We start from the raw sequence: 27,727 nt of genomic DNA on the forward strand, positions 1-27,727 counted from the left end.
GTGGAAGACTTTGGTAAGTGGAAGACACGACAATTTTGTTCCTACCACGCGTTACAATTCGCGACGCGTTTGCCAAGCTGCCATGGCCAGGCCACCCATAAAGGCCGGTGCCCTTTTTTTAGTTGAGTTTAGTATGAAATTATTTAAGTTTATTTTGATTTTATGTTCGATCATTTACGATTTTTTTATTTTAAGTTTGAAATAGAGATTGGAAAAATCAACTACTATTATAATTTTATTTATTTTTGACAGAAAATCGTTAATTTTATTAAAAATAAAAAATATTTATCATTACAATAAAAATTTACAAATATAACGTAAATAATATTATAATTAGGATATTTTCCTATAACCATTGACATAAAAATTAGTCACCTAGATTACACAAGAGCCAAATAAAGATATCAACAAATCTGATTACATCGTCAAATAAACCACAAAAGATAACCGACATACGGTAAATAGCATCAAAACATGTGTCGCCGCCGGTTAAACAAAATTAAATAATAAAAAAATTAGACAAATTAATAAAATTGACACAAATTGCATTCAAATTATATAAATATATATAATTTACTGTCACTTAAAAATCCTAATAATCATATAAGAATTAATCTTATATTATTCTCAAAGTTTGAACTTTGAATTGTTATCAGACGCACATAAAATATCACATCGACATAATAATAAAAAATGTGGATCAAAGAATAAAAATTAATATATTTAAATAATTTCAAAACTATAACCGATACAATTAAAAAATATAAAATAAAATTATTAATCTATATTTACGTCAAAGTCAAAACAACTATAATTAAATAGGATAAAGTACACAATTGATTTATCGATTATAGTGTATTGCTCTGTTGAGTTCCCTGACTATCAAAAGTTACAGAGTGATCCTTTAACTATAAAATGTTATTTTGTAGAGTCCCTCTACTGTTAAAAATTGTAAAATGATCACCTGACTATTCATTATGTTACAAACATATTCTTTTTCTTTGTTAAAAGATTAAGGACAATATAAGTTGAATGTTAATCTATCATATGAGATATGATAGTCGTAAAGCTGCTCGTTGCTTCCACACTGGGATTTGTCATGTTTTTCGATCTACAAGGACCAGAATTTACCCAAATTTGGACAAAAATTTGAACGAAAACAATCATTTCAATACCTTTCTATATAAGATTCTAGAAATAATTGGTTCAAATGAAGGACTAATCTTTTAGGGATTGTTCAGGTCTATAAACTATACAGGCAAACCCGATTTGAGAACCGATCGAGGTGAGTCGGACTCTCGGAAGTGAGTTTATTAATCGTCTTGGCCAGGACAACATAGTTCCGAGCAACACTCGAAGCAGCCAATGCATGCCAGGGCAGTGCACAGCTGTGTTAACGTAGTGACACATTGAGCATTCATCTTCGAACAACAATGGATGCAGCTCGTGCAACAGCACCATTTCCATATCTGATCACAGCAACTTGAAGTTTTCTTAATAAAAATCTCCGCAGCTTCAGGCAATTTCGGTTCTTGAGATCCGGGATGGATGTTTCTGGCGGTCGAAATCAGGTCACCGAAACCAACTGAAAGGGTTTGAAGCAATATCATTTCAGACGGTTCGGAATCCACTATTTTGTGTGGATCGCCGCCTTTCTTCTGTTATGCCAAAACATTAACCGGAAATGAGAAGGCGGCTTCAGCAGTGTTTCGAGTGAAAACATTTAAGTGCACTCTCGGCTAGCATATATGAAATAAAACGAAAAGAAGAAACCCCAACATGACTTAGTTGGACCTAGTTACTACAGTATAGACAATGTTCGTATCGTATACGGGCCAGATGATACCTTTGAAGTTCCAGAATGTTTTGCGGCTTTGACAATTTTATTTTTCTCACGTAGGACCATTCGAGTATACTCGGAGACGTTGCAGGTCAGCATGCTCAACTTTGCAACCTGCCAATAACAAATCAATAGCATCAGCAACAGATTTTACTACTAATAAATGTGGTGCGGTCCGGTCAAATGAAACAAAATCGACTACGTTCATAATCATGCAGTTCAGCTCACGTGGCCACCGAGTAATTCGTAAAGGATATATCCATCGAGAACCTTTTAAATGGCTGGAAAATGATATCGCATGGCTGCGATTTTCTTTTCATGACTAAGGAGCATCGGTGCATCAACAACTTCTTGCTATAGCCGGGCTATAACGTAATTTTTACTAGTGTTCGAATCAAAGTATTTATTGTGATCCTACCATGTCCTACCGATTGAGGAAAAAAATGTTGGAAATATTTTATACAAACCTTCTCCTCAAGCTGTTCATTTTCCGATAACCAAGCCCGAGCTGTGAGTAGATCAATCTGCTGTCTTGCTAATACCTGTTAGAGAAAACGGGAAATTACAAAATTCTTCATGTGCAAATCGTTGAGGTATACAAGTAAAAAATATATATATACTCTCGATGAAAAGTGGCAATACAAACAATTGGGTCAAAGATATAACATTAAAAGATCATTAACCGTGATGCACCCACAAAGGAAGCAAGAATTGACGAAGACATGGAAGTTCGAATATATATGCTGCATCATGGGCCGGTAACATACTGTTTATGCTTTTGGCCGGATGGAAGTTCAAACAATGAATATAATGACATCGGCCTAATTCTGGATACAGGTAATATAAAAAGGAATCTGTGGACAAGTATGCATCTTACTCTGTCAAGAGGAATATCCTTAGCCTCTGGTATCTTCAACTCCATTATAAAGCTACTCAAATCACCTAAGATGCCTTTAACTTTTACACTGTCGGGAAAACTTCCCTGGTACCTCCCGCATATTGTCAACGGGCTTTCAAGTGAAAGGTCAGGAATCCGGGAATAGTATACCTATCGAGGAAATTGTAGAAGAAAGCCAAATCAAGTCAGACAAAAGAGAACCTGAATAACAATAGTTAGAGCAGAATTATTGCTTCCCAGGTGGGAAACAGGTGAATCAAAGCAAACAAGAAACAAGGAAATCAACATGAAGGGGACCGATGGAGCCAATGTTACTTGGACTTGAGTGTGAGTGTTGCTACGAATATCTGTCCAACATGAGCATGTGTATATATATATATATTTAAAGTTTTTCCATGTGTTTGGACACTCATTACTTGTATCCCCATACTCATGTCCAAATATGTGTAGGACATGAGTGTCTGACACCGGAACTCAAATGAAAAGTGGAGCACTAGAGGCAGGAACAATAAGACTCATGAGTCAGGTTAAACTGGCCCAAAACATCACGGGAATATTTAGACAAGAAGAACGATTGCCAAATGAAACATAGAAAGTTAGATACGAGGAAAATAAGCTGCGGTAGATGAATGAAACAGATACAAGCATACAGACAAACACACCTCTATTTCTTCATTATCACCGAATGCATCAATGGTAATGTTTGCAAGCACAGTAGATAAACCTTTTGTAAATAACTTTTTCATCTGAGCTTCAATTGAATCTGGAAAGAAGCGGGAAAATAGTAAGATTAATGAAATTTGACATGAACCTTAATGCATCCCTAAAAATCAAGATTTTTTTTAGATATATTAGTTGATGAGGAGCTTAGAGTTCAAAATTATACTCAACATAGGATCTGGGAAATCGAAACAGGTTAAAGTACTGGGAGACAATAATGCATAATAAGATCGATCAAAAGATCATCGAAATGCATAATAAGATTGATCAAAAGATCATGGAAAAGACCCGCAAAAATTTTCCTTCAAAGAAAAGAAAGAAAACTTAAAAGAATTCTAGCAACCTGTGCAAAAAAATTCCATTGCATAACCATTCTTTGATTTTAAGTTCAAATGTAAATTCAGGACATACGTACCTAGATCACAAGCAGCAACATGTTCCCCCCGGCCAATCATGGAAAGCATGCGCAGGAAATAATGATTACAGAATGAACCTGAAACATTCTCACACGGAAAATTAACTAACAATTATGGTGTAAAGAACGCATCTAATAACGGAATTTTGGTTTTATATGATTTTAAGTTTCAAACATGAAAGTTACCTATGCCAAAAGTATGTATAGCTGGACATAATGAACCTTGATTTGTCAAACGCTTTTTCACCCAATGACAAATGTTTCTCTCATCTTCAACAGACCCATCAGTAACAAGAAAAATCATTGGAATTGAACCACGGGTGTTAGATAGCATCTCAGCTGCCTGACAAAAGTAAACAACAGTCAGTCATGTGGAGCAGATCATGAGAAAGGAGTACTATCTTAAATCATCTTGTCTGGAACTGCAACGAGAGCGAAAGCAGGTTGCTAACCAGATTATAGTCTCTTGAGCCATTTCAGAGAACACAAGAGGTATAACCAAAAACAAAATAATTATAACTTACCTTTTCTAGTGGAATAAACAAATTTGTACCACCCCCCAGAGTAGATTTCGTACTAATCCATTCAGTGGCCCTTTCAATTGCTTCCTTGGAAGCCAGCACCATGGACGTTGAAAACTGAAAAGTCTCGCTGCTAAAAGCTATAATATTAAACGAGTCTTCTGGACTGAGCTTAGAAAGGCCTGCAGATATTGCATTCTTGGTACTCTCAAGTGGGCTTCCTTGCATGCTGTCACTTATATCAACAACAAATACAACATCTTTTCTGAAAACCTATCAAATCCGAAAAAAAGATGAGGATAAATATATAACGAAAAGAAGAACCTATCGGTCGAACAAATGCTACACCAACCTTCATACTCTGCTGACTTCCAGGGAAAAGATAAATACAGAACAAGTCCCTTTGGTAGTAATCATATAAAGATGGAGACTGCAAAAGTATGCCTCCGAATATGTTCTCCAAAGGAACCTAAAAAAAGATTTAGACAAGATGCAATTATCAGTACCCCGGTCATATTAAATTGAGGTACTTCTCATGAAAATATCAACAAGTCGCTAGTTTAAGTAAAACTTTAGGCTTATTCATGTTTCAGGAAACATTCAGGAAACAATCATTCTATATTCCAAGGAAAAGATAATCACATCAAGTTAATATGATTCTTACACCATATGTGAAACTAAAGTCAGTATTTGACCATTTAAGAATTTCTGCTTCATATAAGAAATTAAACTTCCCTTCACGCCGTCCTACTTCCTGCAAAATTTTGGGTAAAAAATAACAGCAAATGGTATTAAATAATAACTAATAATATCATTCATTAGAAGCCAAAAAATAAAAACACAAGCACAATGATCCTTGATCAAAATATGCACCTTCAAAGGATGACTAGTTGCCTTGCACGAGATTCCCTCTACTATACAAGAGTTCACATTCAATTGTATCCTTTCTTTTTTTGAAATTTTCTTTATAGCAGGCGTAACATATTCTGGAAAACGGAAGGGCACAGTCAACGAAAAGTGCCCCTCATTGTATGCCAACTTCTGGGACCAGCGAAGCTTAATCGAAATATTAGTACCGCCATCAATCTGGGAACATAAAACAAAGACATCCATTGGAAGCAAAAGACAATATAACAAAGTACATCGATTTAATTCGTTATAACTTAGCACAGCATCGTACTACCTGTGGTATTGTTAGCGTAAATATGTGAGGTTTCAGAAACCCTCCATCTTCTGGTCTCGCTATCTTTCGAAGAGCAGTACTTTCTTTTTCTCCAATCATTATAGTAGAACACGATTTTGTGGGGATATCAATCTCAACACCTAGAATTGAACCCTGTTAGGCAAATATTTTATTATTGCTTGAGATTACATTGATAAAACCAATCCAAACACTGAATCAAGTTCAGCAAAGAAATAATATAATGATAATTTTCTCTTGTAGAAAGAACACTCCAATGTTACGGCCTGCCAAGTAGAAGAACCAATAGTTCATAGTTAAGCTTTACAGCTTCACTATTCTCTTTCTAATCTTCATGGTATTCGTACTACAAGTTAAAGTCAAAAGAAAATTAAAGCCCATGAATTTTCGTTTAATCAAATGATAAAATAAAAAACAAACAGAAAAACAGAATCAAATAGCAAATAGAAACTACTGGAGCTGAAAAATAGCAACTTGAGCTGAAAAATAGCAACTTGAGCTGAAAGACAAAGCAAATTGAATCCCACGAATTTTTCATATATCAAAAGATTAAAAGAAAGAAACAGAATTTTCAGAATCAAATAGCAAATAGGAACTTGTTGAGCTGAAAACCAGTACTTTTACGAGCGAGCATGTGAACTAACCTGGTGGCCCATAGGGACAGCAATACGACAATCACAAGAACGGCAACCCATAACGCAATGAACCCTCCACGTCCCAGAAGCTACAATAATGGCGGTATCGAAATAACAATCGACTTCGAGATTGATCCCCATCATCTGGAGAGGAATCAGAGCCGGTCGGTCATACATTCCATGCACGTAAGGCTGGTAACTGGGAATATCCGGGTTGTCGACTATCATCGGGTCGGATATAACCGCGTATACAATCGGCGCCGACGGTAAGTACCAATTCGGTGACCTCTCCATCAACGGAGGTGCCTGAGGTGGCGCCACCGCTCTCCTTTCTTTCCCCAAGTATACCCGCTTCGCTAGCTTTAGACCGTCCTCCACCGCGTTTGCAAAATCCTCCACCGCCATTAAATCGAAACTCAAAACAAAAATCCTTTTTTTCTTTCTTCTTTAATGGGATTACTTCGATAATCGGACTCTTGCAGTGTCGTGAGCACCGATTTTGTTTCCGTTTATTATTTTCGAGTATTTTAAAAATAAACAATTAATTAATTAAGAAAGAGTCGCTTTTCTTTAGATAAATTAATGCTTAAATACGTAAGTTTGATGTCTTGTTTTGAAATTAAATTAAACTCTTATAGTTTATTTTATAAAAAAAATTCTATGGTGTTTTTTATTTAAAAAGATAGGTTTTTTTATTTTATTATTAATTTTTTATTTGATAAGCATACACGTAAATAATTTAAAAATAATTAAAAATATTAAGATAAAGTATACAAACAATTCTTAACTATAAATATTATTTTATTAAATATTTCGATTATTAAAAGTTACAAAATGATCATATTAAAAGTTATAAAATAATTATCTAACTATTGTTTATGTTACAAACTCATTATATTTTGTTAAAAATTAACGATATTTTAAGCTTAAATGTTAACATATGTTAAAATATGATTACAAATTCTCAAACAACTATCATATTTCAATTATGTTGTTAACTTTCAACTTAGACGACCATAACATTTTTAACAAAAAAAAACGAGTTTATAATATAATAAATAGTTAAATGATTATTTTATAATTTTTAATAATCGATTGACTCGATAAAAAAAGCTATAATTAAATTTTAAAATTTTTAATAGTTAAATTATTTAATAAAATATTACTTTATAATCAATAAATCATTGTTGGGATGAAGATGTTTGAGGAATCATGACGTGACTGAATACAGTTGGCCAGCAGAATGATTTTACGATGGTTACGCGTAACAGAAGATAACTACACCCCGACTCGGGATGTGTAGGTGGGTGGGCCAGTGAAAATCTGCTGAGTCATTCGATGTGGCATATAAAGTAAATAAATGAAAAGGTCGGCAGATTTTAATCTATAAAGTCAAATTAAAAATCATATACAGAAAATTTTATTTTATTATTATTTTCAGTACACTAACTAAAAATACAATAACATAATAATACTAACTAGTATACGATTTTACCATATTCTTAAGTTATTATTATAAATAATATTTTTTTAAATTATAATCAATATATTTTTTTAATTATATAGTCAAAAAATTTTAAAAAATAATTATAAATACATGAAGAAAGCACTATCTTATATTAGTCAGCCTTTAATTATTTGCTCTCCGACTATACAAGTATACAAGTGGTTATTCGATTATAGGATAAAAATAAATTAGCTGATCCTATTCTCAAAAGTTATAAAATAGTCATTCGACTATACAAGTGTATAAGTATTATTTAGGATATTGTTTTATTTTAGTAGTCTTTCGACTATACAAGTATACAAGTGGTTCTCCAACTAAATGGTATTGTTTTATTAAATCCTTCAATTATTAAAAGTTATAAAATAGTCTTTCGACTATACAAGTATACAAGTGGTTCTCCGACTACATGGTATTGTTTTATTAAGCCCCTCAATTATTAAAAGTTATAAAATAGTCATTCGACTATAAAGTATTACTTTGTTGAGTCCCTCGACCATTAATGTTACAAAATGGTCACTCGATTATTTATTATGTTTAAAACTCATCATTTTCTGTTAAAAATTGACGGTATTATGAGTTGAACGTTAACCTATTAACTATGATATGATGAAATATAATCATCAATTTTTTAATAAAAAATGAAGAATTTGGAACATAATAAATAACCGGGTGATTATTTTGTAACTTTTAACAGTTGAGTGATTTAATTAAGCAACACTATATAGTCAGAGGAACTTTTAATAGTTCGAAAGACTTAATAAAGTAATACCCTTTAGTCAGGATAATATTTATGTACTTTACCCCCAAAAAATATGCAAAATTACATAATCAGAAATTGAATAAATAATTAAAACATTTTTTATAATCACTAACACTATAAACTTGTCCTTAAATCCACAAAAGGGCCATACAAGAAAAAAGTTAAAGCTTAATAAAAACATTCAAATATGAATAGATCTAACTACATCAAGAAAGGAACTACAAAAACTAATTAAACTATTAAAACATTCTTGACAAACCGTAAATCAGAGTCGAACGATGTGATAAAATTATCCACAAACGTAAATTGTGTATCTAAATCGAATCCGGGGGTCCAAAGAAGGAAATATCAGCATGATAAAAAAATAAATTATATCTTAATCAATCATGGAGTTGTATAATCCAACGCTGAGAAAAAATATAAATAGAAATAACAATCACATTATCGAAAATGTATCGAATGATAAAGTAAAACATATCATAAAAGTAGAGAAAACGTGTCATGGATATAATTAAAATCTAAAAAAATAAAAATACATAATATAAAAACAAAATAAAATTTAAAAATGTCAACACCAAATCTAAATTTATTAATTACAAGATTTTCACTATTTGTAAGAATATTTGAATATGGGCGAACGTTTTTTAAAACAGAATAACTTTTCCTTTTTTTTGGCCTAATAGAGAAAACAGTTTTATTAATTAGCTTAATAGTACTTATAGAAATTTGTTTTGGAATATACGACATTTATTATAGTATTTAATGAACTTGTTACGTTGAAGTGATGATTTTTAATAAAATATAATTCTTTAATTAAAATTTATCATATCAAGAGTAAAAGTTTAAATAAAAAATATTTTTTTATTAAAACTCGTAACGTCGATATAATAAGTTTGAAATTACTATAATAAATATCGTATATTTCAAAATAAACTTCTATATATTGGGCTCATTGATAAAATTGTTTACCCTATTGGGCTGAAAAACCGCTTTGCCTTCATAAATGGACTCCTCTCTATGGGCTTCAACAAATGGCCCTAATAAGTTGTATGGACCTTTAAGAAGGTTCCTTCCAAAAAAGCAAAAGGAACAAGACCTTTAAGAAGGAATTTTGTTCTCCAAAATGATATTAAGCCATCAGAATGACGCCTGATTCTAAGTCGATGGACGGGCTTGCAATTGACAACACTCCCCAGGCTATCTGTTACAAACGTGGTTCCCTTCAGTTGCTTGACCAGGTCTAGTTTTTTCATTCATTTTTTGTAGCTAAATTTGATTGTTTCGAGTGTTGATACCTTATTATAAGGACGTCTTTGATCTGGGTTTTTTTTTCTTTAATGAATTGTGTTATTTGTTGTTGAACTTGATCAGAGAAAACTTCCTCTGGAAACCGTGTACATAGACATTCAAGTTTCAATAGATGGATGGTAATGGAGTAGTTCAGTTATGTTCTTTGAATTTCATTGGAATTAAAAAGTCAAGTTGAATAAACTGTTTGATGGTTATTAGGAAGGCGATCCGGGATATGGTGGTTCGAGGGGCGCCTGCTATTGCCATAGCGGCGGCCCTTTCGTTGGCGGTTGAGGTCGCCAACTTAGAGGACTTTAATGGGACAGCTAGGGATGCTGCTTCTTTCCTTGAAACGAAATTAGAATATAGTCTCAAGAAAATCTAACAAGATTGGAACTTATAGCCTTGCCTTATGTGCAACGTGTCATCATATTCCATTCTACGATGCTGCACCGGTTACTTCCATCGATTTATCACTTTCTTCTGGGAAGAAAATTGTTATCGAGGAAAGATCGGCCAAGGAGTTATTGCACTCAAGAGGACTGGGTGAGCATGTGGCTGCTTCCAGTATCTCCGTCTGGATCCCGGCTTTCGATGACACCCCCGCCAATCTAACAGCCGGTATCATAACAGAAAAGGTCTCACCTTCTTTCCCTCTCTCTGTTTTGTGTGCATGTAGACATAAACATCAATCATTCATGTCTTAATATGGATATGCTAGTCGAATTCGGACGAACTTCAAATATCAGCATGTACCGATGCCATTCAATTCTTGCTAAATATTTTTCATGTATTTGAAAGATCTTTTAAAGTTCGTATTCTATAACCGTTTATCGATTTACCAATGAATTAACCCATTTTGTAATTACATTCTGATGACTAATTGTTAAGCAGGGTGTCATTACAAAGAACGACACGAAGGATGCTTTTGACATTAAGGATTTCATAGAGATGGAGATGAGCAAATCTACGGTGTGAAGTTTGGTTAATACATTAATAAAATTTTAGTTTTCGTGTTGTATTTATGAATGACCCTGCTTTTACTTAAGAGGAAACACTGCAGGTATGTTATTTTATCCTTTATGTACGGTGAAGGAAGTTGTTAAAGACCATATGTTTAACTAAATGATCGTTTTTGTCTAATGTTTCCAATTTCTACCATTACATAGACTGCTATTTCTGCTCTGCAATCTGTTCTTCGAGAGGATTTCAAGTCATTTGAGTGGCAATTTTCCTACAAAGTCGGCGTTGAGGCTGCCCAAGTAAAGATGGTCCTCGAACTCAACGGCAGATGTCACAAACGATATGACGGTTCCATTAGGATCATCGAACCTCTTGCGTATGCTGCTGCCATCGGCCGCCACATTGATGACGGTTGCCTTCTTCTTTATTCCACCTAAAACAAGTTCGCTCGCTTTCGGGAAATTAGAAATAATCAGTTTCAATGCTCTGGAGGTGTGCACGAACTCTGTTCCCTCGGTAACCACCTGCAACCGAGGCTCTGAATCATAAGCTTTTTGCTTTCATCAATGGAGGTGTGTTCTCTATTGTTGAACTTTTAGATATAGGAGTTTTCAGTACCTGGAGTAAGGCGATCCAGAAGGAACCGTCCGGAGCTAGGTTGATGTTATCAGGCCCGCCCGGAAGGTTTTCGATGAAAATCTCCGTCTTTCCTTTACTCTCACCTTTCAACCAATGTTTCAGGCACCTGAATCTGTAGATGTGTCGAAAACGAAGATCAAACACAACAATATATATGGAAATCGTGGCACGGGCGGTGGTGACTTTTGATGCCTTTACCTCCATGTTTCGCAAACAAGAAGAAAAGCTTCGTCTTTGGAGAGTGCAACGCCGTTGGCAAAGTAGAGGCCATCTAACAAAATCGAGGTCTCTTCCGTCGAGGGGTCGTATTTAAGAAGCTGGCCGTGAGGTTTGGCCTCCAGCAAGTCGAGATGCGTGTCGTGGAATCGGAATTTGGTGGTTGCCACACTGAAATATAAACTGCCATCCGATGCTTCAATCACATCATCCGCATACCTGATCAAACTCGACAGCATGCTACATCAGTAGTCGTCGGAACCAGGTATTTACCGTCAATAGCAAAGCTGGTGTGAACTGTTACCTGATTTCAGATCCATGTACGTGTGAGGCAAGAACTGTTACACCATCATCTGTGAACTTAAGCAAACCCTTTTCGCAATCACAAACAATCAGACCACCTCGTTTGGCCGTTGCGATTCCGAGCAAAGTACTGCTTTCCAGTTTAATCCAATCCTCCCAAGAACCGTTTCGATGCAATCTTCGAACCCAACCGTCCCTAGTTGCCGTATACAACGTACCCTTTTCGTCCACCGCGACGTCCTCCGGAGCTTGCAACAACCCTTCTCCAAGTTTGATCACTTTCTGCAATGGACAAACCTAGTAAAGACAAGACGAGGAGGTTGTCGTTCATGATGTAATTATATTCTTACCTGTAGTCGGTTGTTCGATGGAGGAACCGAAACCGAAGAAGTTGCCGATGGCAATTCGAGTATGTCCGGAGATATCGGCGAGAAGAAGATGATTTGAAGTGCAAAGGCTATTACAAGAACTAAGAGAAGGACCCAACAATGTTTGATGAGAGCCATGGGAAGTGGAAACTATTGCTTGCAGCTTCAGACAGAGGCTTTTTATGTGGCGGAGACTGAAGATAATGTTACGTAAAGAACTCATTCGTCTGGTTGAATAAGTCTACTCAATTTGACCGGTCGTTGATAATGAGAAAGATAACGGAATTATCCAAAACTTATTAATGGATTTTTTCCCTTTAACTGATATTCGAATCAAATTTTTTTAAAAAAATTAACTGAATCGAACTAAGTTTGGTTAACTGAATTTATAAATAATATATATTATATATTAAATATGTTAATATTTTTTATTTATTTTGTTAATTTGGTCGATCAATTTGATTAAAATCAAAGTTTAAACACAGTTGAAACTAAATAACATATAATTAATATATATAATATATCAAATTTTTTTGATAATTTAATTAATTAATCGATTTTGAACCGAAATAATCGATAACATGAATTTGAAAAAAAACATTAACACGATTGAACCTAAAGTTAATCAATCTATTAATTGATTAAAATTTTGGTTTAGTCGTTAATAAAATTGATAGTATGACTATGACTTGATGTAATAGAATTCTAAATATATATATATATAATCGATAACCGGTAGATGCCGGTTGTAGACTTCCATCGACACTATTAAATTGATAGTATGACTATGACTTGATGTAATGAAATTCTAAATATATATATATATAATGGGTAAAATACACATAAGGCCTCATTAGTAAATTTCAACACAACATAAGATATTGAAAGCAATATTAAGGAACAATAAAGTAATATGATATTTATAGGAGAAGAAAATAGACTAAACTAATAGATTCTCAAATATGAAGGGTTAAATTTATTTAATTTTTATTAATTATGATCAAATTGGTAGAATACACAAATATTAATTACTAAAACTATTGTTTATATCAAGAAATGTTAGGTGTCTGCTTTAGTTTTAATAATAAAGAGATTTGTTTGTAGCAGTATTCTAATTGAGTGATTAAATTATAACATTTTGGAGAGAGAGAAAGTGACTCGATTGTAATGAACTGATAATCCAGTGACCTAAGGTATGTTTTACCAATTTATAATTTGATCGTGCCAACGGTTCTCTATAATTCAAATTTTAAACCATGACTAAGGGTGTTTAACTAGTTGAGCTACTCGAATTCGAGTCGGTCACATCTCGGTAAAACCTTAACTCGGGTTGACTCGACTCGAAACCTTAAAGAGTGAGTCGAGAAAAGTCTAGCTCGTCTCGATAAGTTCGCGAGTAACTTGTTAATTTTTTTAATATAACTTTTTAGTAATTATCTTAAAAAAAATATTTCATTAAAAAAATTATTAATTTACTAATTAGAAAATAAAAAAAGATATAAATAGTTAATCTATTAATTTTTAATAAACAATAAAAGAATAATAAATTATTAATTAATATTTTACTACACTAAAAAATCAAATCTTATTTATTATTTTAATTTATTTATGTATTATTATTTTAGAGTTTAGACTTTGAAATTACTTCATACATTACACAGTATGAGTAGATTTTACTTATAGTTAAGAAAATATGATAAAAATTTCGGTGAGTTTAACGAGTAACGAGTCGAGCAACAAATTTTTTTAACGAGCCGAGCAAAATTTTAACGAGCTTGACGAGCAACGAGTCAAGTCGAGCAACAAATTTTTTAACGAGCATGAGTCGAACACTGCCCAACTCACAATGACTTGCTCGATAAGCACCCTTAACCATGACTGAAGTTGGACAAATCGTTTTGCTATATAAAACCCTAGAAGAAATAGTTAACAAAACAAAATTGTTCCAAGATAAAGAAGAAGGTTAAGGTTTTCCCGTCATCGTCACGGTAAAAGCTTGAATCCGAACAAATATTTTGAGCAAAAAGATTCAAGCTTTACGTATTATGACTAAAATGCAGATTTTAGCTTTGTTTGCTGTGTTTTTTTTTTTTTAATTTTGAAACCCTGCAAATAACACAGATGTGGTATAAAATAATCTTACAACTATGGACGGGTACGAGACTCGAATCTGACGGTTTTTATTCGATCTGATTTGATTGAGTTGATTTTTTTTAAATGATTCAGATTCAGGTCAGGTCATGCTTTTTAGAAATATGTTTGGGTCAAGCTCGGGTTTATGGTAAAAAAATTTAACCCGACTCAAAAATAATATAAATCTACCTTATATTTAGGTATAATTGTAATAATAAATCTCTCTCTATTTTTTCAATTAGATCCTTAGTTTTATTGAATAAAAATAATATATTTATTTCAGTCGAGTCGGATCGGGTTCGAAATTTATCTCAAAGTTCCGGATCGAATTTGGGTTGGGTGAAATTACCCCTAAATTCGGCTAGTTTCAGATAGATGATTAAGGGCGTTCAACGGTTAATTCGGCCACCGACCGAACCAAATTAACCGAACTTTTTTTTCTTTAACCGTTAACCAAACTGAACTTTTTTTTATAATTTTTTATAATTAGATTAATTTAAATATAATATATTTTTTTTATTTGAGTTAAAAATTAATTAGATATTGATAATTTAATGAGTTTAGTGTGATTAAAAAAATGGTATTAATTTTTAATGGGTTTGAGCTTAAAATATGTTTATAATATATATAATATTTAATAATTTCGGTTAATTCGGTTAATTAATCGATTTCGAACCGAATTAACCGTTAACTGAATATTAGGCCTGTAAATGAACTGAACGTTCAGTGAACCGTTCATGCACCGTGCGGGCGGGAAGTTCGTTTATGTGCGTTTATTTATTAAATGATCGAACATGAACAAGATTTTGCGTTCGTTTAATTAAATGAACGAACATGAACAAATGGCTCGTTCGTTCATTTACGTTCGTGAACGTTCGATTATATGTTCGTTCATTTATGTTCGAACAGAGTGCAAGTTGAATATGTTACGAAGATTATTGAAGTTTTTGGATTTCAAGAAGATTGTTTTGTTGAACAAATTAATTTCAAGACTTTATTATGTTCATATAGCTTATTTATGATTTATGTATGTTTTTGTCGTATTCGAACAAATTAACTCTAAAGTTGCAGGTTATATTAATGAATTTTAAGTTGTTATTCTTGTTGTTTACTTTTTTTTTACATTCGTTTGATGTGTTCGAATAAGTTTTTTTTTGTGTTTGTGTTGTTCGTTTATGCTTGTTCGTTCGTGTTCGTTTATTTATTAAATGAACGAACATAGACAAGCTATATTCCTTAATAAACAAACATGAACAAAAAATTTTTGTTTGTGTTCGTTTATTTATTAAATGAACGAATATGAACATACATTCGTTCGTGTGTGTTCGGTTCTTTTACAGGCCTACCGAATATTAAAAAATATTAACCGTATCCCGACCGAACTAATTCGGTGGCTGATCGAATTAACAACACTAATTCTATTCGGACGATTAGTTCGATTAAAACTAAATAATAAACACCCCTATAGATAATGTATAATTTCAGGTCCGATCAGGTTAACCGAAAAACCTATTCAATACATGCCCATCCGTACGTACAACACGTGAACTAGTATCAAAACTGGTGGTGTATTTTTTGCGTCGAATTTCAGCTGAAAAGTTGGATTATTTGTATATGAAAGAAGAAGATGACAGAAGAAGAACCTGCAGGGAAGATTCCTACAAAGCAAACATCATTTCTCCCCTTTCCTTTTTCTTTTTTGTGTCTTCTAATTTTGGAGCCAGTAATCTCCATAACTCTTTTATGGTCTTTAAACTATACCTACATTCATTTAATCTTACGCTAAACTGTTTCCATTTTAGTATTCGATTTTAGTTTTTGGCTCAATTAGGATATTAGATCATGAAAAATATTGTTTGTCTTCTTGTTCCTCCAATGCAGCCTCCATGAACTATGACCTTAACTCGTTGTTAATGATTTATTATTTTAATTGAATTTAAAATCAGAATTAACCGAAATAGAATGAGCTGAGGATTCATCTTTTCCATCTTCATCTAAGATTTAATCGATTTTCTTTTCCTTTCGTTTAATATTGGAATTTATGGTATTAACATCCTGATTTTAAGAGATTGTATCAACATCCGCCATTAATGACCTTTTTGTCACCACATCATTTGATTCCATGGATAAAGTTGAAACCCAAACTACTGGCTGCTGCCAGGAAACCAGTACCGAACTCTATTTTTGTCGGTTGCTCGACCTTTCCAATTTGTCTTCCATCAAAATTTGCAGATTTTGCTGCTCTTAATCATTAGTTCCTCCAAATGCAGCCTCCATGAAGCTTCCTCTCTTGTTTTTTAATCCCCATTTCTCTTCTTATTTATCCACATGTTTTGGAACCCTCGAGCAAAAGAGGAAGCGAAATGGAACCCAAATCTCGTGGGGTGTTTCGTTCTGTATTCGCCTTGGCATTGCTTTTCTTGTTTTACAATCACGAAAACGGGTTCAAAACCCCATTTTTAGTGAAACCCAGAGTTGGGGTTGATGATGATGGTGAAATTATCCACCGGAGAATCACGGAAACCGATGGTGGAAGAATCACAGCTCGAAAACCCAATATTTGCTCGGGCTTGTTCGAGCACAAGGGCTATCAAACTCAATGCGATTACTTGATCACTCACCCCGAGTGTAATCCCGGTGGGTTTTTCAACTACATCAAGTTCTTTTATTGCACCTGTCAAGATTCCAGCTTCTTGGGGTTCACCGTGCTGGCCATATGGCTCGTTGCGTTGTTTTACCTATTGGGGAACACGGCAGCCGATTACTTCTGCTGTTCCTTGGAAAAGCTTTCGAGTTTACTGAAGATGTCACCGACGGTTGCCGGCGTTACTTTGCTGCCGCTGGGGAACGGCGCTCCCGATCTGTTTGCGAGCATTGCTGCATTTTCCGGGAAGAATTCAGGCGAAGTTGGGATTAATAGTGTGTTGGGAGGGGCTGTGTTTGTGACGTGTGTTGTTGTTGGGATCATCTCGCTTTGTATAGCTGAGAAAAGGGTCCAAATCGATAGGAATTCGTTTGTTAGGGACACGGGTTTCTTCTTGTTCTGTCTGATTTGGCTCTTCCTGTTCTTGACTGTAGGAGAAGTCACTGTCGGGACTGCATTGCTGTTCGTTTTGCTCTATGTGATTTATGTGCTCGCCGTTGTTCTCAATGAGGTTGCTAGGATCAACGTTAGGGTGTTTAAGTTGGGGTATGTCACGCCATTGTTGCCCGTTAGATTTGGTGGTTCATCTTCTAGTGGAGATGAAGAGGGGGATTCCATCTACGCCTCGCTGCTCGAATCCGGCTCGAAAACCGACATTCCGTGTCTCGAAAATAGGTTGCCTCGCTGGATGTGGGCGTCTCGGGTGGCGATCTTTTCCGATGAGCCCGCAGAGGATCCAAAACCGACGTGGGGTTGGAACGATGAGGAAACGTCGAATGACCGGTCTTCGTTATCGTATTGTAAATTCCTTTCGTTGTTGGAGTTCCCGTTGACGCTTCCGAGGCGGTTAACGATTCCCATGGTGGAAGAGAGATGGTCGAAGGGGTACGCCGTGGCTAGTGCTGCATTGGCACCGATACTTCTCGCTTGGTTGTGGAACACGCAAGATGATGATGCAACTCCACTGAGCCAGGAAATTATGTACTTCATTGGCGTAACACTTGGTGTTATACTCGGAGTTCCTGCATATCTGTTCACCACATCCGATCATCCGCCTCGCCGGATTTTGCTTCCATGGGTTTTGGGAGGGTTTATCATGAGCATAGTCTGGTTCTACATGATCGCGAGCGAACTCGTTGCATTGTTGGTGGGACTAGGCGTGATCTTCCGCATCAAACCTTCGATCCTTGGTCTGACCGTATTGGCATGGGGGAACTCAATGGGCGACTTGATGTCCGACATTGCACTAGCGATGAAAGGCGGGGATAGCGTACAGATCGCCATGTCGGGATGCTACGCCGGACCGATGTTCAACACGCTCGCCGGTCTAGGCATCTCGTTGGTTCTCGGTGCTTGGAACAAAAAGCCCGATCCATACATCGTTCCCAAAGATAGCAGCCTGTTTTGCACAATCGGGTTTCTGGCATTAGGCCTGGTCTGGTCCTTCATCGTGCTGCCCCGTAACGATATGCGGCCCAACAAGACGCTCGGAATCGGCCTTATAATGATCTACTCAATATTTGTCACTGTTCAGATCAGTGCATCCCTTGGTGTTTTAACCATAAGTTTAGGCTAAAAATGCTATGAACCAAACAAAACAGTCCAGTCTTATGCTATTTTTTGCCATTAATTTTTTTATTCAATTATAAAATAGTCATCGTATCGTTTACTCTCATCGAAAATGATAACGTGACATGTTAAATTAACGAGTTTACAAGGCCGTAGCCCAAGCAGGAGCCATGCAGGCCAAATGATTGGGCTTATCGAATATATCTGCAAATAAATAACCAAAAATCGAATACTTTATTTTATAAATAACAGACAATTCAATTGTATATGAAGGAAAGTGACGGGAGGATAATGATTGTTCATTGAAGTTGGAAAGTCTCTGTCTGTTCATTTATAGAACACAAGCAATCCATGCACATTAACCTCCATCTTCTTATGGGTGTAAACAAAACCCTCCATACGTATATATAGGTTAGTGTTCGATCGAGTCAAGTAAAAAAAAATTGCATTAAAGAGTCTTACTTTATAATTCGAATCTTATTTGAATTTTTTTTGAGTTAAATCGAGCATATTATTCGACATTCTATTTATAACTCAATTTGAATTTATTTTTTTAAAATCAAATGAAATCGTCCTGAGTCGAGTTTTTTTTTTAAACTCGAATCAAATCAAAAAGACTAATGTTTTTTAGATATAATACCAAAAAAAACCTCCATTGTTAATCAAAATGATTATTTCGATCTTCATTCTTTTTTTTGAGCATTTTGGCACAAAAAATTATTCACTTTGGGTCAAAAAACTCTTTATACCAACGGGATTGGTTCAAGTGGTAAGGAACTTGATATCACTTAAGCAATGTCTCAGGTTCGAGTCATTGTGTATGCAGAAAATCCCCACTAGGAGACTCACCCACCGAAACCAGGGGTGGGACCCAGGTCAGTACAAATTAGTCAAGGCGAAACCTTGGAACTGAATGGCAATAACAAAAAAAAGATCTCTTTCTATAAATAAAAATCACTAGTTAATACACGACCAACACTACAAAATAAGTCTTTTGTAACCTAAAATGAAATATTGATGGTTAAAATATCTAAAACAACAAGAGTCAAAGTGATCATTCTGTCAAATGTTATATGTCTTTTTGTCCTCAAATGAAATATTGGAGTCAAAATACTCCAAAAATAAAATAAGAGGTAAAATGAACATTTTTATAAATGTTAAAGGTTAATTTTGACATTATACTATTTTTTAATTTATTTGAATTGAGTTTTATTCACCCTAAACACAAGAACGAGGTTGAGAATAAAGATAAGGGTAAATTACACATTTAGTGTTTAAAATATCAGTTTCGATCCGTTTAGTACTTAAATTTTTAAGTTTTTTAAAATCATACTTAACATTTAATTTTTATTTCATTTTAGTACTCTTCGTTCAATACTTAACGCGTTTAATACCTAAACTATCAATTTTGGTCCATTTTAATACCCAAACTTTCAATCTTTTCAAACTTAATGTTAAATCTTGAACGAGAGTACTAAAATGAAACAAATATTTAAGTTTTTAAAGGTGGAATACTATAATGAAAGAAAAACTAAATTTATATATGATTTTAAAAGAAATCAAATGTTTAGGCACTGAAACGGATCAAAATTGATAGACTAAGTGCTAAATGCATGATTTACCCTAAAGATAATTCCGGTGAAGCTTCGTGAAATAAATTAGTAATAGAGTGTAGGTGGAGATGGTGCACGTTGGTAATTTCGCATCGGAGTGATGCCACACTGACATTGTCCTTTCAAATGCCCCACGTGTGGGGGCGCCGTCAGACCCCACACTGCGCGTGCAATTTACCACTCCCTCCCTCTATAGCTATATCTTTTCAAACCAAAACTTACGTTTGGTCTAATAGGTCGATGTTTAAATTTGATATTTATGAATGAAATAAACTATGTTATAAGATATTCTCTCATCTTTATAATGTATAATTTAGATTAATTAATCAATAGATCATGTGATTAATTAAAAAAACCCCCAAACTTTGGCCCTCACTTCTATTATGAGGAACATTGGCTTGCTAACGTGAAACAAAGACGATATCAACTAAGACTTTCGCATTTACCAGATGTTTCGTGACTCTATCCGCATAAAAAACTAATTTATTGCTATATTGTAACTTATTTGGATAAAGAATTAATAAAAAAAATAATTATCTGAATTTTACTTCGAAAAATAATTTGGAATCTAAATATTTTTTCGCTAAAAATTGGTGTCTAACAAACTACTTTATTATTATATTGTAACTTATTTGGATAAAGGATTAATAAAAAAATAAGTATATGAATTTTTTTTGAAAAATAATTTGATGTCTAAAGAATTTTTCGCTAAAAATTAGTACCTAAAGTTTTTTCAATTACACTTTAAGGCGCACGCCATTATATTTTTTTAATAATTAAAAGATTATATTTTAATTAAAAAATTAAATTACTTACAAAAGAACCTCCAAATTTTTAATGAAATTATTAAAAAAATCAAAATATATCATTTCAATCCCGTTACCGTGATGAAACACTGAATGAGCATCGACAGAGCGACGACGAGGATGAGTTTTAAGCATAATTGGACGATGGTTTTAATGGTGGTGACGGCGTGGCATATGGACGTCGAGATCGGTTTGAATCGACAAACAATGGCGACAATAGCATAAAATTCGACGAAACTTCGAACACTTTTCCACGACAAACGACGGTAACTTACGGTGAATGGTCACCGGGGTTTTAATAGGAGTTCGACGTCAGTTCTGATGATAGTGGCGGTGATGGTCACCGCCTACCGGTGGATGACCTATTGCAGGAGATAAAAGGCAAGGGAAAGGGGGGAGAGGGATCACGCGGGGGGCATTGTTCTTTTTTGTTTTACAAAAAAAAATATTTTTAACTAAATTCTCAAAATTACCAGAATTTGACACGTGTCATTTAACGGCAGACACCTAAATGTATACCTGTAAAAACTTTAAGCACCAATTTTTAGCGAAAAAATTCTTTAGGCACAAAATCGTTTTTTAGGCAAAGTTCTGTAACTTGTTTTTTTATTAAGCCTTGGATAAACTACTCGAGTGATTATTAAATTATAGGGTAAATTATGCATTTAGTATATAAACTATCAGTTTTGGTTTGAAATAACAACTAAACTTTTAATCTTTTTCAAAATCATATCTAAAGTTTGATTTTTGTTTCATTTTAGTACCCACTATTAAAATTTTAAAGTGTTTAGTACATGAACTATTAGTTTTGTTATGTTTTAGTACTTAAACTTTTAATTTCCCCCCACAATTTAACGTTAAAGTTTGAATTGGGTTACTTGTTCGTGTTTTGTGAGTGCTATAAATTACGCCAAAATATGTGCAAGTATACACAATCGAACAAGTAATATAGTGGTGAGTGAGCATCGTCTCAAGAGGGATTGAAGGGATATTGAGTAAAGATTATGCACTATTATAAAATAACTAAGTATAATTAATGTGGTATAACAAGTGAGATGGAAATGCTGAGGCAAAATGAATTGTACACAAATGAAGTTGCAATGGCAATATGGAAAGGTAGCAAATGGAAATGCTGTGACAAAATGGCAATATGGCAGGTGGAATTTGAATGGTAGTTTGGATGGGTGGTAGATAGAAATATTATGGCAAATCGAGATGTTTAGAGTGTAACCAATTAAAAATGTTAAAGCAAAACATATTGAGGATTCAGGGATAAGTAAGATAGCTGGTAATCCTCACACAAACAAGCTACAATGAGAATGAATGGTGGGGATATTAAGGAATCCTAAGCCTAACCTATCAGAATGATTCAAGTTTCTATGGTCTATTTGCTTAATAGAGGTAACTAAGAGTGTCCCTATGCTATCTTTAGTCATGGAACCTGATAGATGAAAATGCCACGATAATATCTCTCTGCGTGAACAGTATGCACTACTCCTTTTAGTCGTTGAAATCTTATCCTTATCTCTAAGGTGGATTAGGTCTTAGTTAGCAGCTAAAACCCATTGCTCACGTTGATCTTCCCTTAGTTTCTCTCAAACACTAAGGATCTTTTACCTAGTTTATCTCGAACATAAGCATTCTACCTAAGAAATGAATACTCTCATAGCTCTTACAATCCTAAGAAATTAAAAACAATTAGCAAACAAATAATATACATAAAAACTTAAACCATTCATTAAAATAAACACTTAATCATCCATAAATAACCCACACCAAATAAGGTTAGTACATGGTGGGGTACAAATCATCCATGGAAATAATTTGTTCCTTACAACCCATAAAATAGAAATAAAAACGAAAGCACAAGGATAGAGAAAACTCCCAACATGCACGCTACCATGAGCTTCCTTGGGATACTGTGAACCACCTTAAAACGCTAACTCCTATCGGATGCTTAGCTCGCCACTCCCTTGAGCTTGGATATGGAGGTTACCACCAAGAAGATGAAAGGGGAAAAATAGAAACTTTCAACCCCCTCATTTTCTCTCTTGCCTACCTCACTTTTTCCCTCAAAGAATCCCCTTCATTTTTGTGGCATCATTTTCTATTTATATTGGGGGAATGTCATAGGGTTTTGTGCTAAAATTCCCTTTGTACCCTAGGATTCATGCCTTCACATGAAGATGATACTAGGTTGTCATGTGGTCCTAAAAATAATAATTGGGTATGACATTCACGTGTAAACATGGGCAGCTGACATCTCCCATAAAAATATCTTCGTCATTTTTGTCTTTTTCTGTCCAAAAATGTTGTCTAATGCCACGACATTTACGTTTGCCTCTTCATCTCAATTTGCTACGGTAATTCTTCTTGCTTATCATTGACTTTATAAACCTGCACATCATCAGCCAACACTAACTTCCCCGTTAAGTAGTACCATTTTCAAAATAAAATGCCACGACAAATAGAATCCACCAAATGCAATAATATGCTCCTAAATGCATCTATATGAAACTATATATGCTTTAAGATAGTCAATAACTTAAGTGAAAATGCCCTAACTATAGCCTTTTATGGAGTTATAAGTACTAAAATAAAATAGAAACTAAACTTTAGATATGGTTTTGGAATAATTGAAAGTTCAGATACTAAAACAAACTAAAACTAATAATTTAGTTACTAAACGTGTAATTTACCCTACTTTTCTATTCAATAAATTTAAAAAAAAATCTAAAACTGATTATTAAATTTTTTAAATAATTATAAAATAGAATTTACTAAATTACTAAAAATAATCATCAAATTTATTTTACTGATATAAAATAATTATTAATTTTTTTTTAAATCTTATAATATTGGTGATCATTTTAAAACTATTTAATAAATGTAATAATCATTTAATAACTTTCAAAATAAATCTTTTTTGGTAAAGTATGTCCCCCGACTATAAGACATTATATTGTTGAGTTCTCTAACTAATAAAAGTTAGAGAATAGTCATCTGATTATAGGGCGTTGTTTTGTTGAGTCATCTGCTTATTAAAAGCTATAAAATGATCAACTGACTATTCATATGTTTCAAAATTTTCTTTTTTATGTTAAAAACTGGCGGTTGTTTGAGTTGGATGCTAACATGTTGACTATTCGTATCTGAATTAGCAGGTTAACGTCTAGCTTAGACGCCCTTCAATTTTTTAATGAAAAATTACGATTTTGTAACATATAAATAGTCGACTGACTTTTTTGCAACTTTTAATAATTGAATGACCATTTTTTAACTTTTAATAGTTGAGAGATTCGATAAAATAAAATTTTATAGTTAAATAATCATTTTATAACTTTTAATAGTTAAAGATTCAACTAAACATAACATAAATTATTTGTGTACTTTACACAAAACATAGGGGAGACAATAGGATTGAGTCCCTCTAACTAACAATTTGCTTCACTCCCAACACAAATCCCTCAACATGGAAACCAAACCCTAGATTTGGGGACAAAAGTTATCATTTCGCTCATGTATATAAGAAGATTGAAGGAACAAACCCAAATGAGAGTGACATTTCCATAGAACATGTAAACCAGAAAAATCACAGAATATTATGGTCAAACATTAAAAATTAAAATACGGTAAACTATGTATTTAGTACTTAAACTATCGGTTTTCATTCGTTTTGGTATCTAATTTTTTTATTTTTTTCGAAACCATACATAACGTTTAATTTTCATTTTATTTTAGTACCCGCTGTTGAAAACTTACTCTTTCTTTTCCCCTTGTAGGATTTAAGAGGGGTTTTTAATGAGGCTCATCTTTCTTTAAAAAAACAATGTATTTAATACCTAAACTATCAATTTTTGTCTATCTAAACTTCTAATTTTTTTTAAACTTACCGTTAAATTTTAAACGGGGTACTAAAATGAAACCAAAACTAAAGTTTTGAAAGACGGGATACTAAAATGAAACAAAAATTAAACTTTAGGTATGATTTTGAAAAAAATAAAAGTTTAGATACTAAAATGAATTAAAACTAATAGTTTAGATACTAAACTCGTAATTTACCTAAACAACTTAGAAAACCCAATGTTGTAGTTGACTTGTAGGATCAAAAATGGAGGAGAAAGATTGGGGGAGCATCTTAGGCATGGGGATCGGATACTGATGTTTTAGCAGTGCAGGGGTGGCAGAGGAAGAAGAATGAACAGTTGAATTTATGAGATGATGAAGAAAAAGGAAGGGTGAATGTTCATGTACTCAGACTGCACAAAACCAGAAATTGGGGGGCCTTTCTTTACCCTACCATTTCATCTCATCTCATTAGAATTTTGAATTTTTGCTGGGGACTTTTCAGACCACTCAGCTCCATCAAAACCATGATACATATCTAAATTATTCACAATCTATACTAAAGAATTTAAACCCAATTATTAATTTTCCCAAAAGAGTTCGAATATGCGATACTTTATAATTTGTGTTTTATGTTGATTATACGTATAATTTTAGGAGTTATATTTGATCAAAAGAAATAAAAAAAATATTCCTAAAAGATAATTGATAAATTTAATAGATTTATTTTTATATGAGTAAAAGAACGACACATATAAGAGTTAAAAAAATATAAGCGTTTTTGTTTGTTAATTTATCTAATAAAATATTTTGAATGATATAATTTTAAAAACCAAAATAGACACATTTAACTAGGGATGGGCATGGGTCGGGTTCATCTGACCCTGTGCTCGAACCTGACCCACATTGTTTAGATAAAACCTCACCAGATCCGACCCGAAATAATACATTTGTTAAAAAATAATACTTTTATTTAAAAAAATAGAGAATCAATTGAAAAATAATATATATATTGATATTATTGTAATTATCCATAAATATATAAGGTCAAATTATAATTTTTCGGGTCGGATTAGGTATTTTTTTTATTGCAAACCAAAATCGATCCAACCCGAACATAACCTATTAAAAATCCAATCCAACCCGACTCAAACATTTTAAAAAAATCTAACCCGATCAGGTCGAATCGAGTCAAAACCCGTTGGGTTCAGGTCTCGTGCCCATCCTTACATTTCGTGGCACCGATAGAGTATTTTCATTTAATCGAGGGATTAAAAATGTTATAAAATAAATTGCGTTTTTTTAGAAAATTAGTCTAGTTGTTCAATATAATCAAAGACATTATTTATTTTTTATATTTAAAAAAAAAGTTCAAAAAATGTAAAACTACAATATATCAAAAAGAAAAATATGTAATATATTTAAATTATTAAAAAAATAAAATGATAAAAACCTGGAAATTTTGGTAAACATTTTTAAAAGTATACAAATATTATAAATCTATTTTCCATTCATTCGACAAAAATAAAAGATCAAAATTCAAAAATATTATTAGATCAATTTTTATAAGGGTTCCTATTGGAAGTTGAAAGTTAGAAAATAAACCACACAGCCTTCCCATCAAAAATATCAATCAATAACTCTCGTTATTATTATTATTATTATTATTATTATTATTATTATTATTATTATTATTATTATTATTATTATCATCATTTTAAATACCTCCAATAATTCGCCCTTATCAGTACTCTGTAGACTTGATAGCAAGTGTTCAAATCCAAAAAAGAAGGAAACTATACTATAAAATATATTTTAATTTAAATATCAATTAATATTGATTGACTAATCAAAGTAGGTCTTAGTTGATTTAATCAAATTGATCCAATTGACATGATTAATTATTTTAAGGGTTAACGACATGGATGATTACTTATATTTCTATTTTATCCATTTTTCGTTACTGATTTTAAAAAATATAAGATATGATTAATTTTGTTTTTATTTAATTAAGATATGGTAATTTTTTGTTCTTATTTAATTAAGATGTGGTCATCACGGGTTAACTACTGTTAACAATTAACATAATATGTAAGGTGATAGTTGATATAACCACACATTTGATCCCTGTTATTTACATACTCTCTCAGTTTAGTCTCACTTTTAGATAAATTTTAACTCAAAATATATATTTTTAAATGAAAATAAAAATAAAATATTTTTAAATTAAGTTAATAATAAAATATATTTAATAAGTGAATATTAAAAATATTTTTTAAGTTAATATATATAAAATATTAGCATATTTAAGTATTTATACGCTAAGATACAAAATATATACACTATAATGTCTACTTTAGACCATGACATATGGCATGACATGTGACATCATTCGATTGGAGGATTAAATTTATTTTTAATTGATTAAAAGTAAGACTAAATTGGGAGAATATATAAATAACAATGACCAAATGCGTGGTTATATCAAAATATTTAACTGCTGTTAATGGAAGTTAACTCGGGGTGACCACATCTTAATTAAATAAAAACGAAAGTGATCATATCTTAATTAAATAAAAACGAAAGTGGCCATATCTTATGTTTTTTGAGATCAGTGATCAAAATAGACAAAACACAAATATAAGTGACTATTCGTATAGGTAACCCTTATTTTAATTATTGAACTTTAAATTAACTAAGTTTAATATTAAATTTTAATTGTGGACTCAATAATGAAATGCAAACATCTTAATATCTATCTTATTTTATTTGTACGAAAAATGCAATTTGGAATTTACATTTGGATCCATCACTATCTACTTTATTTCAAGTACTACTCG

The 27,727-nt window shown here is 33.0% G+C and overlaps 3 protein-coding genes and 1 pseudogene across 4 annotated transcripts; 2 read left to right on the top strand and 2 right to left on the bottom strand.

Annotated features, from left to right (window-relative positions):
* LOC120164689 overlaps positions 1-22,689 on the top strand; it is a 37,269-nt pseudogene extending 14,580 nt beyond the window's left edge.
* LOC120164685 lies at positions 1,268-6,732 on the bottom strand. Of its 2 annotated transcripts, none has more exons than XM_039174350.1 (13): positions 6,240-6,732; positions 5,578-5,730; positions 5,268-5,480; positions 5,059-5,148; positions 4,747-4,863; positions 4,398-4,667; positions 4,060-4,216; positions 3,874-3,951; positions 3,401-3,501; positions 2,718-2,888; positions 2,308-2,382; positions 1,847-1,954; positions 1,268-1,658 (listed from the first exon to the last, which is right to left on the bottom strand). In XM_039174350.1, the coding sequence occupies exons 1-13, from the start codon at positions 6,633-6,635 to the stop codon at positions 1,314-1,316; spliced, it is 2,274 nt and encodes a 757-aa protein (XP_039030281.1). In that variant the 5' UTR covers positions 6,636-6,732; the 3' UTR covers positions 1,268-1,313. The 2 variants fall into 2 exon arrangements, with proteins under 2 accessions (XP_039030281.1, XP_039030282.1); XM_039174351.1 differs by having other exon boundaries at positions 1,271-1,637.
* LOC120164687 (protein STRICTOSIDINE SYNTHASE-LIKE 4-like) lies at positions 10,904-12,483 on the bottom strand. Its single transcript, XM_039174353.1, has 5 exons — positions 12,259-12,483; positions 11,910-12,190; positions 11,588-11,824; positions 11,369-11,501; positions 10,904-11,274 (listed from the first exon to the last, which is right to left on the bottom strand). Exons 1-5 carry the CDS (start codon positions 12,412-12,414, stop codon positions 11,002-11,004), a joined length of 1,080 nt encoding a protein of 359 aa, XP_039030284.1. The 5' UTR covers positions 12,415-12,483; the 3' UTR covers positions 10,904-11,001.
* On the top strand, positions 16,773-18,658 carry LOC120164686 (cation/calcium exchanger 4-like). The gene has a single exon (XM_039174352.1). The coding sequence runs from the start codon at positions 16,773-16,775 to the stop codon at positions 18,627-18,629; it is 1,857 nt and encodes a 618-aa protein (XP_039030283.1). The 3' UTR covers positions 18,630-18,658.
* Positions 22,690-27,727: the final 5,038 nt, after the last annotated feature.

This window comes from Hibiscus syriacus, unplaced genomic scaffold, assembly GCF_006381635.1.
Source record: "Hibiscus syriacus cultivar Baekdansim isolate YM2019G1 unplaced genomic scaffold, ASM638163v2 tig00111542_pilon, whole genome shotgun sequence".
Classification (NCBI taxonomy): Eukaryota; Viridiplantae; Streptophyta; class Magnoliopsida; order Malvales; family Malvaceae; genus Hibiscus; species Hibiscus syriacus.

What these genes read in the sequence shown, in the direction of transcription:
- LOC120164685 (XM_039174350.1), bottom strand. Translation starts at nt 6,635, where the DNA reads ATGGCGGTGGAGGATTTTGCAAACGCGGTGGAGGACGGTCTAAAGCTA. An exon ending in AGGATATTCCTCTTGACAGA is followed by an intron (nt 2,383 to 2,717) that starts GTAAGATGCATA and finishes TTTCTCTAACAG; the next exon opens with GTATTAGCAAGACAGCAGAT. An exon ending in ATGAACAGCTTGAGGAGAAG is followed by an intron (nt 1,955 to 2,307) that starts GTTTGTATAAAA and finishes TGTTATTGGCAG; the next exon opens with GTTGCAAAGTTGAGCATGCT.
- LOC120164687 (XM_039174353.1), bottom strand. Translation starts at nt 12,414, where the DNA reads ATGGCTCTCATCAAACATTGTTGGGTCCTTCTCTTAGTTCTTGTAATA. An exon ending in GTACATGGATCTGAAATCAG is followed by an intron (nt 11,825 to 11,909) that starts GTAACAGTTCAC and finishes GAGTTTGATCAG; the next exon opens with GTATGCGGATGATGTGATTG. An exon ending in TCTGGATCGCCTTACTCCAG is followed by an intron (nt 11,275 to 11,368) that starts GTACTGAAAACT and finishes CCTCGGTTGCAG; the next exon opens with GTGGTTACCGAGGGAACAGA.
- LOC120164686 (XM_039174352.1), top strand. Translation starts at nt 16,773, where the DNA reads ATGGAACCCAAATCTCGTGGGGTGTTTCGTTCTGTATTCGCCTTGGCA.